At 41.2% G+C, this 16,490-nt stretch overlaps 2 protein-coding genes and 1 long non-coding RNA gene across 3 annotated transcripts in view; 1 reads left to right on the top strand and 2 right to left on the bottom strand.

Annotated features, from left to right (window-relative positions):
• The window catches only part of otogl (otogelin-like), a 29,784-nt gene extending 24,226 nt beyond the window's left edge, over nucleotides 1-5,558 (bottom strand). The window contains exons 1-9 of the mRNA XM_026176037.2: nucleotides 4,311-5,558; nucleotides 3,962-4,004; nucleotides 3,580-3,625; nucleotides 3,238-3,316; nucleotides 3,042-3,134; nucleotides 1,783-1,937; nucleotides 1,131-1,252; nucleotides 719-924; nucleotides 54-178 (exon numbers count right to left, since the gene is read on the bottom strand). Coding sequence (XP_026031822.2) covers nucleotides 54-178; nucleotides 719-924; nucleotides 1,131-1,252; nucleotides 1,783-1,937; nucleotides 3,042-3,134; nucleotides 3,238-3,316; nucleotides 3,580-3,625; nucleotides 3,962-4,004; nucleotides 4,311-4,383 — 942 coding nt within the window. The 5' untranslated portion in view covers nucleotides 4,384-5,558. The remainder of the gene's footprint in view (nucleotides 1-53; nucleotides 179-718; nucleotides 925-1,130; nucleotides 1,253-1,782; nucleotides 1,938-3,041; nucleotides 3,135-3,237; nucleotides 3,317-3,579; nucleotides 3,626-3,961; nucleotides 4,005-4,310) is intronic.
• Nucleotides 4,427-11,127, top strand: LOC113026846 (uncharacterized). The gene is made up of 4 exons (XR_013910617.1): nucleotides 4,427-4,566; nucleotides 9,167-9,213; nucleotides 9,839-9,871; nucleotides 10,287-11,127. It is a non-coding gene; the product is annotated as an uncharacterized LOC113026846 (long non-coding RNA).
• Nucleotides 7,834-15,975, bottom strand: syt1b (synaptotagmin Ib). Its single transcript, XM_026176040.2, has 9 exons — nucleotides 15,704-15,975; nucleotides 14,337-14,495; nucleotides 10,188-10,369; nucleotides 9,728-9,841; nucleotides 9,417-9,584; nucleotides 9,143-9,310; nucleotides 8,822-8,939; nucleotides 8,352-8,485; nucleotides 7,834-8,269 (listed from the first exon to the last, which is right to left on the bottom strand). Exons 2-9 carry the CDS (start codon nucleotides 14,470-14,472, stop codon nucleotides 8,063-8,065), a joined length of 1,227 nt encoding a protein of 408 aa, XP_026031825.1. The 5' UTR covers nucleotides 14,473-14,495; nucleotides 15,704-15,975; the 3' UTR covers nucleotides 7,834-8,062.
• Between the last annotated feature and the right edge of the window lie 515 nt (nucleotides 15,976-16,490).

The raw sequence follows: 16,490 nt of genomic DNA, 5'->3' as shown, positions 1-16,490 counted from the left end.
GATTTGTCTTTGCACATGTTATTAAGTGGAAATATTGCTTCTGTGGTTCTTACATCCATGTCTGACTCAGACTGGCAGGGCCCACTAAAGTCAAGATCCACTGAGGGACAGGCTCGTTCATGAGCAAGGTCCACTGCCCAGCTGTTAGCAAACAGTGCAGGTTCATCAGTCCGAATACCTAAAGTAAACACATATGTGCAGCTGTATGTGGTATACCCAGCATGACGTAGGTACAGACAAAAGATAAAAATGTATAAAAACACATACACAGAGTAAAAATGGAGTAGATTTTCCATTCAAACATACATTAAATTATTTCTTTAATTCATTAAACACAATAACATGAGACATAAAAAAGAGGGCTGATTATAAGAGGCACTAAGAGGAAATATGTGCGTGTAGAAATGCGCTGTAGTTGGTTCCTTTTTGTCTGTTGTCTTTCCTTGGGCTCATCTCCACATTACTGGTCATCTCTCCTCCCAAACAAGCGGGGCACCGTAGTTCATGTTACTAGGTCATATGAGGAAAGTCCATGCTTCTTCCAGCTATTCAAATCAAAACTACCAGTTCTCCCCTGTCCTTCCACTCTAGACTCCCCAGGTCCCACTGCTACTATAATTGGCCAGAATCAGTGTTGAGTGTATAATAACAATAATTATGATGAGTGGGTGCTGAGAGAAGGGATAAGAGGATGAGTCGCCAGTCAGGCCGGTCTTACCGCGAGCAGTGGTGAGGTCATCACCAGCAACATTGTTGAAGTTTCCACACAGGCCACAAGGGGCGCCTTGGTGCTCCTCGCTCATCTTCAGGTAGACGCCCGAGCCTCCATCCCAGGCCAAAGAGAAGCCAAACACGCTCTTCACGAGCAGGTAATCAGCCAGTCGTTCAATAAAGACACCGCCCACGGTCTGTGGTAAACTTAACCTGACATTATACAGAGACAGAAACATCATGAGATCATTGGATGACGTCAGGTCTTTGAAAATCTTACTCATAGTCTTCTATCGATTTTACAGTAGGTTTAGATGGGATGGCGAGCAAATGCTTTCTTTCTTTCTTCCTTTTTAGTTTTTATTTTGACACCTCTGCAGTTAACAAACACACACATACATGCACACACTCATATGCACCTGCGACCTCCCTGGTGGACCCGATATCCCGAGATGTGGATCTCCTCCTCGTTTGGGAAGAACAGACTGAGAGCTCTCGGACATAAATACACACTCCCCTCACACACTCTGCTGTTGTGAACCTGACAAACACCAGAAAATGATAGAAGTGGAATAAGAGCCACAGAGGGAAAAGCATACCGATTTATGAACAAGGGCTCATTAAAGCTACAACTCAAATTTTGCAGACTATCATTATCTAATAATATATGGCTGCAAGGATAAAGACATAATTAGAATGACTTTGGCACCTTTTTTGAAAAGGTTAATCATAATTAAAAACATTTTTTTGTCCTTAGTAAGGCAATTTTTTTGTTGAGTTTTTAGAAAACAATGGCACAAAGAAATATGCCACATCGGTGTTGTGCTGACAGCAGATAGTTGTTAATAATGTATGCTAAACACAGACACTTTAAGACCTTGCCACATGACTGTTTTATAGCCTTTACAGATCTCCTATTTCCTGTTATTTTATTCAGTACAAGCAGTCAGATGCCACTGCAGTTTAGCTTATTTAAGAAACTTCCGTATTGCTTTGTTTTAACAGCAAACATGGCAATGTAGCAAGAAGCTAATATATAGACATAGAGTAAAGACTGATTACTAGCCTTACCCACACTGTGTACTGCGGTGTAGTTGAGTGACAATCCTGGGCCAAAATGTAAGAGCAGGTTCCAGGGAAGTAGAAATATATTCCATCAAATGTTTCATAGTGGTGCTGACCCCATGACCTGCAGATCCCATCTCTATCCTGGCCCTGGTTAGGTACTGAGAGGAAAAATGGGCACTTCAGTCAGACAAGATTCTTGTAATGATAGTGACACAAATGAACTGACCTATCATCGTTATGCCTTTCATCATGTTCTATTTCATTGCACTTATCAGAGGAAAATGAACTTCTGAATTTTCTAAAAGCTCTTTGTTAGAGGAAATCCCCATAGCAGGATATGCCAAGATGCTGCCGAGGGCCATTCCCAAAAATCTGAGGAGGTGGGTTGCGCTGACAGCAAACACATCTTCTGATTTTAATACTCTGACATGAATGACTCATTTTACATATCTTCAATTTCAGACATTAATGCTTAAAAAATATAATTTTCAAATTTTATTCAGTACTTTTCAAAGAATAGCTCAGTTGCCTCAATTATTATAATCTGTTACGGTGGGAGAGCTTGATATTTCTCTTGGGTGAAGCTTTTATTACCTTCATGACAAACCTGCACTCATGACATTCTTTCATATTTTCTTTCTGTAGTGGTGTTTTATTTTTAAAATTCATATTTTTTATCTTGTCAGTGCCATTTCAGGGTTTCTCCTCAAGTCTCAGCTGAGTCACAGGTGGTCTCTAAAGAACTGCATTGCCTTCGACCATTTGTCAACACTAAATTAGTTTTTATTGAAATGAAAAATGTCTTTACAATCACTGTGACCTCAGATCTCCTGATATGCTGTATAAGGAGCCTGTTCACAATATAGAAACCAGAAACTCCATCACTCAGCCCTTACCCTATTACCTAAGTTCAAGTGACTTTATATCAGCTCCTCTAGGGAGTAAAGTCTTTGTGTGCGTGTGTGTGTATGGGTGGGTGGTTTTAGTAGAGATGGAGGTTGGTGGATTTGTATCAACAAAGGAGAGACAGAGAGAAAGAGATCTGGGAAAATCTGATAATTAATGCTGGAGTGTGTACAGCTAATTAACATTTGTTGAATGATTGTGGAGCACATTCACAAATTCTTGAAGACTGACTATGTTATGTTATTAAAAAAGGATATTGTTACCAAAGATGCTAGCCAGCTGGTTTATTGCATACCAAAAATGTGTGGTTATAAGACAAATCTGAAGGAAGACATGTAGATGGGTGGATTACTCACTGATCTGGCAGCGGTCTCCCAATGCCTGGAACTGGGCACAGTCACACACCCCACCTTCCTGACACCAGCCGCCATTGAGGCAGCCGCAGTATTCTGGGAAAGACAAAATCAAGGGTAATCATTCCAGCCTGCCCAGGTAAAGAGTGTTAAGTTTCCGTGAATGCATTTGGAATCACTTCACAGGCGGAGTATTTACCTGAAGAGGAATCTCTGGCTGTGTAGTTGTGCAAAATACTGCGTGACAGAGTACCCTCTGACAGCAATGGTCTGTACGTCTTGGAAAAGAGTAAACAACAGATGCTAAGAGTAGTTCCTTAAATAACTCTTAAGCTTTAACAATATCGCTGACACTGATGTTTCTGTACCACTGCTCTAACTGCTCCTGTAAGATAACAGTTGCGTCAAGTTGAGTGGGAGAAAGTGTACAAGTTAGTGAGTGTGTCTCATTCTCTACAAAGACAGCTTTGTGCCGCTTAGGGTGTTGTGCGCATGTGGGTGCCCTGACCTCCTCTGGTTCTCTTAGGTGTAGTGTACAAACCTCCTCCCCGAGGAGATCCCGTTTCCTCCGGAGTGCATTAGCTCTTCTGCACACACACACAAACATGCACATTAGTGGGAAGAAACAGTCAGAGGGGAGACTTAAGTGCACTTTACACCACTTGAATTTAGACTTGAAACCTCTCTGTACTGAACTCTCACACGCACATGTGCAGGCACACACAGACACACACTCTCATACACTGTCTCTGTCATATACACCATACAGGAAGTGTAAATGCATTTATCATGTTCACCCTAGAGCAATGTGTAAGAATGACATATGAAAAAAATGACTTTTCATTTGTATCATCTAATGTATTAATACTGTATTAATATTATTAGTAGACAGCAACATGTTTAGTATTCTTTCTTTTATTTACCTCTGTGGTCTTCCTTCTGCCACTGAAAGTCGACTCTGAACTCCTAAATGCAAAGTTATAAAATCAGCATTAAGGTTTCTGCCTTACTCATCTCAGTCAAAGGTATCTTATAGGTGTAAAATCAAAATACATCTCAAAGTGTACATCGTGTTAAGCAGACAGTTGTAAAATTGTATTACCATCTGTCAGTGCTAATACTGATAAAAGAAAGGAGAGATGAGTCGAAAATAACTTGTAAGACCTCAAGGATTTTGTGGCTTATTTATGTAAATATTGTCTCATACTTGTAATACATCATATAATATCAATAATATTAACATCTACAGAAGTCTGGATGTGTCTGACTTACCCTCAAGTAACAGCAAGTGGGAGACTGAAAACGACATAAGAAGAAATCGTTTCACTGTCCACTTTAAGTTCATCTCAGAGTCCGAAAGGAAGTCTCGCCGAAACGTTAACGGTGCATCTCAACTGTCCCGAGAGGAAAGAGTTCAGGGTGTTTGTTGAGCCGGTACGATGCCTGGTTGTACCTCTAAAACGTACCTGGTGGAGACAGCCCCCCCCCCCCCTGACCAGCTGACGAGTAGCCTACACCTGTTGCGCAGGTAAGCCTGTTGCTTTGCTCTCTATCACTGCATCTTCAGCCAGCAGGCTGACGTTGGCTTGACCGTTTGCCACCGTGTGAGCCTACAAAGCTGCCCCTCCATAACAGAGGTTTTCACCTGAATGTACCGTAAAATCACTTGTGGGGTGGGACCCTTGTCAGAGACACAAACAGAGAAACAAGCAGGGGGGAAATGAACTAGAGAGCTTCGAATTAAGAGTCCAGTTCACAAAAGTTGGTTATATAGACATTATTAGCCAAAACAAACCATAAAAACAACAAACATATATTTGAAAAAGAAAACAACAGGAGTAAAAGCCCTTCTGGAAGACAGCCCTGAAGTAAACTTAGTCCATTAGCTAACAGAAAAGTATGTTAGCTAGCTAAAAAAGAATACGAACACTGATGCAAAGATGTGTGAAAATCATTAAAGCTACCATATGTAAAGGTAGCAAAGCAAAAAAAATAAAATAAATAATAATAATAATAATAAAATGAATACATAAATACAAACAAATAAAAAAAAACATTTTCTTTTGTTTCTTGCATGTTTAAGATATTTGAACTAATTTCAATTAGACAAATTAGACAAAGATAACCTAATTAAATGCTAAATGCAGTTTTTAAAAATTATAATTTGATTTATTAACAGGCATAAATTGCCCCTTAAACCTAACAACTGGTTGTGCCACCCTTGGCAGCAAGGATTGCAATCAGGTGTTTGCAGTAACTGGCAATGAGTCTTTCTTATCACTTTGAGAAGTGTTGTTCCACTCTTGTTTGAGGAATTGTTTTAATTCAGCCACACCGGAAGATGTTACACCAGTAAATACTGGTGTATATTACTGCACTGCTTACTGGACTATTAGTGCAGGAATAACTTTCTCTTGCTACACATAACAAAGAATCTGTGCTTTCACGTTAACTTTATTTCAACCTACACTTAACACAGACAAAGCTATGTTATTGCACAGCACTTGCCACCACACTTCGCCAGTGTCATCTGGTGTCAGCTGTGATCTTTTTACTACATTTAGTAAGTATGCATGTTTTTGGACTGTGGAAGGAAGCTATAAAGACCCAGATGGAGCCAGAGCAGAACATGTAAACAAAAAGTCCCAGCCTGCCTTGCTGTGGGGTGACAGTCATAATCTGCGCCATTGTTCCATTCTCAACATGGACCTGTGAATCATTCAAGAAAAAAAATATTATTAAGTCATTAACATGGGATGGACCATTGTTGTTTGTACACATAGCAGACAATTAAGCAAATAACCTATTTTAAATTGTATCTTTCAGCACTTTGTTGCTTGCTGCCTGTAAAAAAAAAAACATATCATGTCACCATTACATAGTTGACTCCATGAAAAATGCCAAAGGTAGGCCTGTCCATGATTTTAAGTTCTGATCAAAATGCCTCTACAGCGACATCTGCAGTTTACAGAGTTAGTGTGAGGACAAAAAGGAGGACGTCGCAAGTCTCAGCACCTCCAGATGGGATCTCTCACAATAATTTAATACACTTCAGCTTTTTTCATGCTGATGCATGTTGTAGCAGCCCCAAAGGACTGTTAAATGAGGAGAGAAAGGATTTAGAAGGAGGGGATTCAGCAGTGATGGAGCCCTGCTGGGGACAGGATAGAAAGTTTTGCTTCGCTGGCACACTTACAGGTCTCTCTGCCACACCACTAGCACTGGATGGACTGCTTCATAAGCTATAGCCTTACAGAATCCAAACAAAACTTGCTCTTAATGCACTGGCTGCAAAATCACTCATTACAGCTATGAAATCACCAAACATTAGTGTAAATCTCCTACAGGGAACAGAACTGATAACACACTAAATGTTTTATTAATTTCAGGTAACATCCTGTGGGTTTTGCACATGCTAAAACTTAATTATCCAGTTAGTTCTGCATAGACAGGATAAGTCAGGGTCTCCTCAGGCAGCTGAGATGTCGAACTCAGAGTTTTACACTTGAATCTTTTGTTATACAGAAGCAGTCTTATCAAAGCAATCTGAACATTTTTTTTATTATTACTTTTAAAGTCAGATCCCTAAAAACTGAAACCAAAAATAGATTTGTTGTGAGGTTGTCCTGAGCTTTCCCACCTAAAGTCAGTAACTGCAGTAGCGATTATGGTATCATTATTGTTCACATGCCTGTTTACTATAATGGATGTAACCTCTCTAAACACAGCAAAATGCAGCATGGCAATGAATTAATTATTTGAGAAAAAATATTATTTTTCTGTGGGGCTTTAGGCTTTGTAGCATACACAGAGGCCTTTCCCTCTGAGCTGTTTAAAGGACCAGTTTATTAAAATAATTAAAGCTGCATATATTAGGATAGCTATTATCTACACTTATAATAATGCACCCTTGTTGTTCCTCAATGAAAATGAACTTCCTCCATAATTTTTTCATGGAATTCCTATTTGTCTGTCTATGTGTACATGAGGACAAAACACTACAGCGCTCACTATGTGCACATTATTACTTTACACTATATCGTGCGGCCATCTGCACTTCACAGATATATTTTTTAATCAAAGAAAAAAAAATGTGTGTACACCTATATCCCCAAAATGAGAAAGGATGGGTCATGGTTTAATGCAATTTTATGCACAATTAGGATTAACAAATACTGTTTCCCACCGGTTAAAATTTAGAAATAAAGTCCTGTCATTAAAGAGTGAAGTGGGGTTTTTTTGTGTTATTTTGCAGAAATTGCCACTTTGTGGCTTATGCAATTACGAGCTTAAAACAATTTATTTGCTTTAGTTTCTTTTAGCATTCTGCATGGCTATACAAAGTCTGTGTTCATCACTAGTCCCTGTTAGAAATGCCCATGGTTTACTTTTGTGGCAAAACAAGAAAGGCAAATGTGACAAATTCCTATTTTCAAATTCTGTCAAGACAGGAAAAATAAAATATTCCTGTTGAGATTTGGGCCTGTTCCCACTCTCCACTTTGGCTAGAGCAAAGGAACAAGTCTGTAAGTGCCGCCTAGAAATTATCTTGGCTTCTCTTTCTTGGCTCCTCAGTCACAGTGCACTATATTAACCTTTAATGATATTATTTTTCTTGTAAAATGTTACAGTGGAATACAATAGAAATTTAACGTACCTAAATGAATTTCAAAAGAATGAATCAGGCACTTAATAGCAGCCATACAAGTGCCTATTTTCAGCCCTTTGGCTTGTCTATTGCGTAAGTGTAATTTTCTTGGTGGACATCATAGAACAGATGACACTTACAAGTAAAAAAATGTAATTTGCTTTAATAACACTGTACATAGTGATGCATCTTTGATAAGGCAGAAGCAGGAGGAGGGAATGAAAAGCTTGCAGCCTGTTTTAAAGACTTGGATATTGTCATGGCTAAAGCAAGTTATCATTGAGTAGAATTAGTCAGTTAAGCTGCTTAACATTCTAAAGGAACAAAAATTAGAAGTATTTGAGGTAAATGCTGAGTTTTATATCCCTCCAGGCTTTCATTTCTTGTTGGAAATTAGTGCATTGACTTCATCTTCTGGTTGAAGGCTATGCCACTGGGCTATTGGCCGCCGGGGGTTGGCCAGCATGTCTGACCAATGGCGTTGCTCAGTTCCAGTGCTGTTCCCGCCCAGCAACACCTTCCCAATAGCGTCGTTCTTCCCAATCTTGTCATAGTCGAGCACGGTCACTGCTACCTGCACCTTCTACAAATGAAAATACAGATGCACAAATATCAGTGCTGATTATTGTATTTGTGTGCTTGTATTTGCAATTAAAAATGTGTACCTCTATCTGTTCACAAGGTACTTCAAAGCTGAAGGATTCATTGTAGTAAGGGTTCAAAGTGTTTTTCTTAATTGTTGTTTTCTTTTTCTTGAGTCTTTTCCCATTCTGCATTAAGTGGATCTTCACATATGGGTCTGGAAATGAGAACAGGGAGTTTTTATGTCACAGAGCAGACCAACGGCCTGGCATGGATGCAGTAACTCCATCAATGAAGCACAACATCAATTGTCCTCTTTTTGAAGGCATTTAGAAGACCAAAACTGAGCCAGCACTACCAAATCTGGAGTTTGAAGAGAGCACCTGGTGAAATCATCAATTACACAGAGAGACATATGTTTAGATGTTTAGATTTTGTATTAATTGGTTTGCACTGAATCATGAAAATTATCAGTACTAAAAAAAGGTCAAAAAGATTATTGCCAAAGGCTTTAAATCTGAGATGATTTCAAAGTTTTTGCTGCTTAACTCACCTGATAATCCACCCACATCCATTTTCTTCAGATTTTTGGCCTCCAAAATCACCACTGTCAGCTTCCCTGCCGTAGGGACATACCTCAAGGACAAACATATGTCTCCAAGCCGTTCACTCTAATACACACAAGGAGTAGTGAAAAAGAAGAGTATCACATTCGATGAATGTTTAATAAATTTTAATGCATAAATTATTAATTAGTAAAAGAAGCTGGAGTTCCTAAGACTGAAATGCTTTGTGTAGTATTTAAAAAGCTAAACGCATTCATCTTCTGTGCTCCTCCCTTCTTCACCCTCCCCCTGTCATAATATTCTCCTACCTCCTCCTTCTCTGCCTTCTGCAGGTCCCTCCACTCTTGCAGAGACTGGCTGAAGTCCACACTGCTCATGGGTATCTTCACAGCGCCAATAGCATCATGTTTTGAGAAACGGTCAAAGTCATACACAGTCATCACAAGGCTCTTCCCGCCCAGCTCAGTGTATGGTACCTGCAGAGCAGAGAACATGATTAAAGGCAGTCATTTTGCACATATATTAACAGAGCTGCTAGTCAGGGGAAATGACCTTTATTTATGTTGGTGTATTACAATTTACCTTAAATGTGAAAGTCTCATTGAAGTTGGGTTCTAAGGTCTTTCTATGAACTTTGGTTTCAAACTTTTTCTTTTTGTCTGGTAGCAGATAGAGTTTAACGTAAGGGTCAGAACTTCCTCCCACATCCATCGCAGGTAGCTCTGCAGCCTGCAAGATGCCTACCACCAGCTGGAACATGATAACAGGGGAATGTAAGGGGGAGAAAAGAGACTCTGGCTAATTGACAGGGAGAAGAAAAGTATTCAAATGTGACATTTTGAGAGCTGGCAGATGGTGGGCAAAACGCATCATAGTGAATAGCTGGGACTCACCGTATTATCTGTGAAATTGTAGTCTAATGTGAAATGTAGTCTGCCCAGCTTCTCGTCTTCCTCGGGCTCGTTATCTGACAGCTCTGTTTCTTTGTCACATTCATCTTTCAGGGACTGCATGCAGACAGACATGCATCACATCAGGTAATCTGTGCTACAACTTGTGAGGATGTTCCTTCTGTATGTTGTGTACCCTCACACAACCAGACACAGAAATAGATGATACATGAGCAATGTGTGACACACAGCTTTGATTAAAGTCCAGAACAAGTTATCTCACACCATAGTTCAACTCTTATTACAACATGAAGGAGTACAAAACATCCATATGTCTGAACACACACTGACAGTTTTAGTAGTCCTGGATGACCCGGATGTCAGGACTGTGATACATTGCAAGGACAATGCGTCTGCAGGCGGGAGAGGGGGGGGAGACAGACTGTGTGTTTTTACAGCTTACCTCATTGTAACCTCCATCCATTTCAGTGTCACAACCTCCCTTACTCTTCTCTTTCCCCTTTTTCTTGTCCTTTTCTTTGCCCTTGTCCCCCTTTTTTAGGAACTTCTTCCATACGCACACAGCGCAGGACAGCACCATACACAGGCTCACAATACAAAGGGCAGCGACAGCCCATGATGGCACTGCAAATCCACAAAGCACAGAGATTAATCATACATAAATGTTTGACAAAAAATTTAGTTCTTGTTGTTTTCTCTTAAAATCGTTTTAAGGCAAAATGAAATAAAACAAATTTCTACATTGTCTGAATTAAGAGTACATAAAGTGAACACTGGGAAATAGTGCAATGAACCCTAATGTTCCTGTATTATTTGTTGAATAGCTGATAATTCAAGTCTTTATGGAATTTTGCATTTATTGTAAATCAACTGTACAGCTCTACAGTGTTATCTATGAGGGCACAATCCATGGAAATTTTAGACCATAATTTGGAGTTATGTTAATCCAGATTAAAACATATTGCAAGGTGTTGTCATCTGTCATGTCATGGTATTATCACAGCATAGTTCAAGTGCTTGTTCTGAAGTGTCGTTTCAAGGGACATCACCATCTCCAAGATTACATTTTTGTCATTTGGCATGCAATTTTAAATTTTCCAAAAAATGTGCATGCATATGGCTGTCCAAGCGGTACGCATGTATAACTCAAGTTAGTTTCTTTCATTTAAGGAACATTTCTAAATTGCAAGCTATAATCTTCTCTGAACTAGAGAAAATTGTTCATGTGTTTGTGTCATTGCGCCTACATTATTCTAATGCCTTATTTACTGGCTTAGATCAATCATTTCTGTCACGCCTCCAAGCAATACAAAACGCTGCAGCTAGACTCCTAATGCACTCTGGCAAGTGATCTTACATCACCCTTGTTTTATCCTCTTTACATTGGCTCCCAGTTGATTTTAGAATTTGTTTTAAAATTCTCACACTTCCCTACAGAGCACTAAATGGAAAAGCTCCAGACTACATATCTCAAAATCTATTATTTGTCCCTCATACAAGACTGAAGAATAGGGGGGGCAGAGTCTTTCAGTCTGTGGCACCAAGGCTCTGGAACAGTTTATCTCTGTGAAATCTTTTTTTGAAAAGAATACTGTTAAATTGGGCGTTCAGTTGACATTCTTCTTCTTTTTAAGTTTTTATTCTGTTTTAATGTTGTTGTCTATTGGTATTGTCTCTTAATTGTTGTAGCATAATGCAACATATATCTGTAAACAGTGCTATATAAATACATTTGACTTACTTAATCTGAAGTACAACAACAAAAATATAAGGCCGCTTCTAACAGCTTGGACGAGTTTACGGACACTGTCACCTCCTATATCCACTTCTGTGAGGACAGCATTGTGCCATCACGCACCAGGGTGAGTTATAACAATGACAAACCCTGGTTTACCCCTAAACTCAAAAAGCTGTGGCTGGAAAAGAGTAAGGCGTTCAGAAGCGGAGACAGGGACTGCTACAGAGAGGCCAAGTACAGGTTCACTAAGGAAGTGGACATTGCCAAACATCAGCACTCTGAGAAGATGCAGCAGCAGATCTCAGAGAATGACTCGGCCTCTGTGTGGAAAGGTTTTAGGAATATTACAAACTACAAGTCTAAAACCCCCCACTCCACTGACGACTTGCTCTTAGCCAACACCCTTAACGACTTCTACTGTCGTTTTGACGAGCCATCAGGCAGCCTTCACACCTCCAACGACCCCAACAATAGAGGCACTTTGGACACTCATTCCCCCACCTCTCCCCCCTCCATAGAGCCATCACCACCTTCAAACTGTTCACCTGCAACACCCGCCCCCTCACCCCACACAAAAGAGGATTTCACACCACCTCCTCCGACCACAACTCTTCATATTCATGAAGCAGATGTGAGGAAGCAGTTTAGGAGTCTGAATGCTCGGAAAGCTCCCGGCCCAGACGGTGTGTCTCCTGCCACCCTCAGACACTGTGCAAACGAGCTGGCCCCAGTGTTTTCTGGCATCTTCAACTCCTCACTGCAGGCATGTCATGTGCCTGCCTGCTTCAAGTCCTCCACCATAATCCCTGTCCCCAAGAAACCTAGGATCACTGGACTAAATGACTACAGACCCGTGGCTCTGACATCTGTGGTCATGAAGTCATTTGAGCGCCTAGTTCTCTCCCATCTCAAGACCCTCACGGCCCCCCTCCTGGACCTCCTGCAGTTTGCATATAGAGCCAACAGGTCTGTAGACGACGCCATCAACATGGCCCTACACTTCATCCTGCAGCATCTGGACTCCCCAGGAACCTACGCCAGGATCCTGTTTGTGGACTTCAGCTCTGCCTTCAACACCATCCTTCCAGACCATCTCCGAGGCAAGCTTTCCCAGATGAATGTGCCTGATCCCATCTGCCGGTGGATCACTGACTTCCTGACGGACAGGAAGCAGCACGTGAGGCTGGGGAAGAATGTCTCGGACTCCCGGACCATCAGCACCGGCTCCCCTCAGGGCTGTGTTCTTTCTCCTCTGCTCTTCTCCCTGTACACCAACTGCTGCACCTCCACCCACCAGTCTGTCAAGCTAATCAAGTTCGCAGATGACACCACCGTCATTGGGCTCATCTCTGACGGGGATGAGTCTGCCTACAGGAGGGAGGTTGAACGTCTGGTGTCTTGGTGCAGCCACAACAACCTGGTGCTGAATGCCCAGAAGACAGTGGAGATTATTGTGGACTTCAGGAAGCACACAGCCCCACTCCCCCCCATCATCCTGACTGACACCCCCATCACCTCTGTGGACTCATTCCGCTTCCTGGGTACCACCATCACCCAGGACCTGAAGTGGGAGCCCACCATCACCTCCGTCATCAAGAAAGCCCAGCAGAGGATGTACTTCCTGAGGCAGCTGAAGAAATTCAACCTGCCAACACGGACGATGATGCAATTCTACACTGCAATCATCGAGTCCATCCTCACCTCCTCCATCACCGTGTGGTACGCTGGAGCCACTATCAGGGACAAACAGAGACTGCAGCGTGTTGTGCGCTCTGCTGAGAAGGTGATTGGCTGCAGACTCCCATCTTTGCAGGACCTGTACACCTCCAGGACTCTGCGGCGTGCAGCCCGGATCTCAGCTGACCCTTCTCACCCTGGACACAGTCTGTTTGACCTGCTCCCCTCAGGCAGGAGGCTCCGGTCCATTCGCACCAGAACCTCTCGCCACAAGAACAGTTTCTTCCCCTCTGCTGTTGGACACATGAACAATAACCACATGACTGTCCCCGCCACTAACACATGACCCTACGCTGTGTCACTGCATCATTTCATGTCTGGCACTGATCACCACCTGCACTCATGTATATATCTTTCTACGTAGCACTCATAATTCTTATTCTCATGTATATATGTTTGGCACTGATCACCACCTGCACTCATGTATATATCTTTCTACGTAGCACTCATAATTCTTATTCTCATGTATATATCTCATGTATATCTCATGCATATATCTTTCTTTCTACATAGCACTTTAATTCTTATTGTCTGCACTGAAGCACCGCAGCAATTTCCTAATGTTGTAAACCTCAACATCTGGCAATAAACCCATTCTGATTCTGATAAAAAGAATGATTTCCAACTATGATTGTCACACAAACTTGTAATGCACTACTACCAGGGAGGGTATTTTAAAATTAAATCTATATCATTTAAAATATGTCTATATGTTTAATGTGGGATATTTGCTCCATAAAAGCAAATGTGTCAAATATGGCATTTTAGATGTTGTTCTGTGCTTTGGCCTTCAAAAATATTTATTGAAATTATATCACTTGCATTACTGTTTGCTGTTAGGGGATAATATCTGACTGAATCATTGCAGCTATCCGATCCCAGTCCTCCAGCTGACTGGGAAAACACCGATAATACTAATAGGAAATGTGAGATGTTCAAATTTCTTAATAGTGCACAAGTTTCTTAATTTCTTCATATACTTTACCAAATCCCCGTAGCAGCTAGAAAAAAATGTAACTTGCTCACATTCATAATTTTTATAATCCTTTTTCCTAATTTTCCTGGTTACAAATGTTAATTCATACATTTTATCATTAAGTCATTTCTCAAACTCACTGTGGATGCTGTGAAGTTCACTCATGAACTTATTAAGACTGTGGCCTCCAGATTTTTGGTCTGGCGTGGTAGTTGCATTTGGCAGATGGGTAGGGGTAGCTGAGGTGCTTGGTTCAACTCGGCGGTTCCCAGTCATTATTAGAAGAGTGACGACAGAAACTGGTGAGATGAAGAAAAAAGATTGCTCAGCCCTAAAAACATCACAGCACGTGCAATAAAGCGAACATTATACTTCCATAAAATAGAAGACTGTTGCAAACTTTCCGTAGAACCATCCAAACAAGCAATATCAACACGGATACACACAAAGGAGAGTTTCCATATTTGTTATTGATCAGATAGCAGTAATGTGCTTATAGATGCTGTACCATCAGTGAGAAATGACTTCTCTTGTTTCTGCTGGCCTGGCAAAAACACTTGAAAACAGGATGTGAAAGCTGCTCTCTCTCTCTCTCTCTTTCTGCCAAACTGCTGACATGGAGGTGTTTGGTGAGGTGGGAGGTTGAAGCGTCATGCGTGGACCTCTGCTGTTCCACAATGAGCTGCCAAAGGTGAAAATCATGTGCCAAGGTGATGTTTAACAAAGGCAAACAAACTAAGTGAGGGGAAGTTAATTTGCCAAAAGTTGGCTCCCAAATGCAAAACTGTTTTGGTACGTTATATTCTATTCTGCAGACATCGCGAGGATTGAGTATCTGAGGCTGAATCAGCAGATGGGATCACACACAGATACTGATCTCATTTTATGTCTGCATTTTCAGGATCATACACCAATTTTGTCTGAAAAGATACACCACTGTTACTAAGAGTTGCAGGAGCAAGCAGAATTAAAGGGATACCCAAAGGAATCAGGAGTTCTTCCAAACACTATATCTACAATATTACAGAGCTCTGACACTGGTGATATTATCGTGTATTCTAAACAGCATTGCTCAAAATACATGATAAAATGTTCAGCTGTCCATGTCCTATGACAGATTCTACAACATTTAGAAAAAAGAGCTAATTTGATGCAAGACACTTAATCAACATGTATGACTCTATTCCAAAACAGAAGGTAATATGTAATATGTAACAATATGTATAAAAGGTGTCAAATTCACCTAAATGTTTAGACAATATACAGCTTAGCATATATATCAACCTCCAAAGGTTTGTTCCTTCAGAGGAAGTTCCCTTTGCTAGTTATGATTTTACATATTATTAAATGACCAAGACTGTATCCAGTAGACAATATAATAAATATTTACCATTGTGTATTCATGAGTCTTCACATAGTTAATATTTAGGTTCACCACAGTCAGGACAGAAAAAGACATTTCAACTGATGAAACAACATTTGAAATTAATAGAAAATAGAGACATACCTGTATTAAAGCGTCCCAGCAGCAATATTCGGACTTGCGGGCAATTCTTTTCCTTACACAAAAATGCAGGAGGAAGATAAAAGATGACAGAACACGAGACGCAGATGAGAACGGTGAGGTAAGGACCACCACGCTGGCCGTTGTCCTTTTGTTTTTGTGTCTTGTGCGTTCTTAGACATAAAGAAGAACAGTGCAGGTGTGCGAGAGCTGGATCAGGAGCGAGCGCGAGAGAAAGGGTGGGGTGGGTATAGGTGAAATGGCAGCTCAGTCATCTTGTGTTGCTTCCCTCTGTGTGTGTGTGTGTGTGTGTGTGTGTGTGTGTGTGTGTGTGTGTGTGTGTGTGTGTGTGTGTGTGTGTGTGTGTGTGTGTGTGTTCTGGTGAATTTGTTCTGTGCATTCAGGTCTCATGGGAGCACTGGTCCTGATTTCTGCCACCCCACCTCTTGTGACCTCTGTCCCATCCCCGCAGGTCACCCTCACCAGGCCACTGATGTATATTCATTAGTGTAGTGACATGGCATTTTAACAGCTCGTTAGCATACTGAGACTTCAGCAATAGAGGACATTTACATTCAGCGTGGACGGCTCGATATGCGTGCGTGTTTGTGTGCATGCGCGCATCTGTACATCTGGCAGTAGCTGCAGAACTGTCTCATACTATCTATGGACGATGTTGCCTGATTTAGAAACTTAGGATGTGGTTTCTGCAGCAACACTGAGATCAGGTTCCTGCCCCGCCTCATTCACCTTGAGGACCTAGAGATACTGTACAGAAGGAGGGATGAGA

This window comes from Astatotilapia calliptera, chromosome 7 (genome assembly GCF_964374335.1).
Source record: "Astatotilapia calliptera chromosome 7, fAstCal68.1, whole genome shotgun sequence".
NCBI classification, from domain to species: Eukaryota; Metazoa; Chordata; class Actinopteri; order Cichliformes; family Cichlidae; genus Astatotilapia; species Astatotilapia calliptera.
Note: the sequence above shows the minus strand (reverse complement) of the source record. Positions and strands in the feature narration are given on the sequence as shown.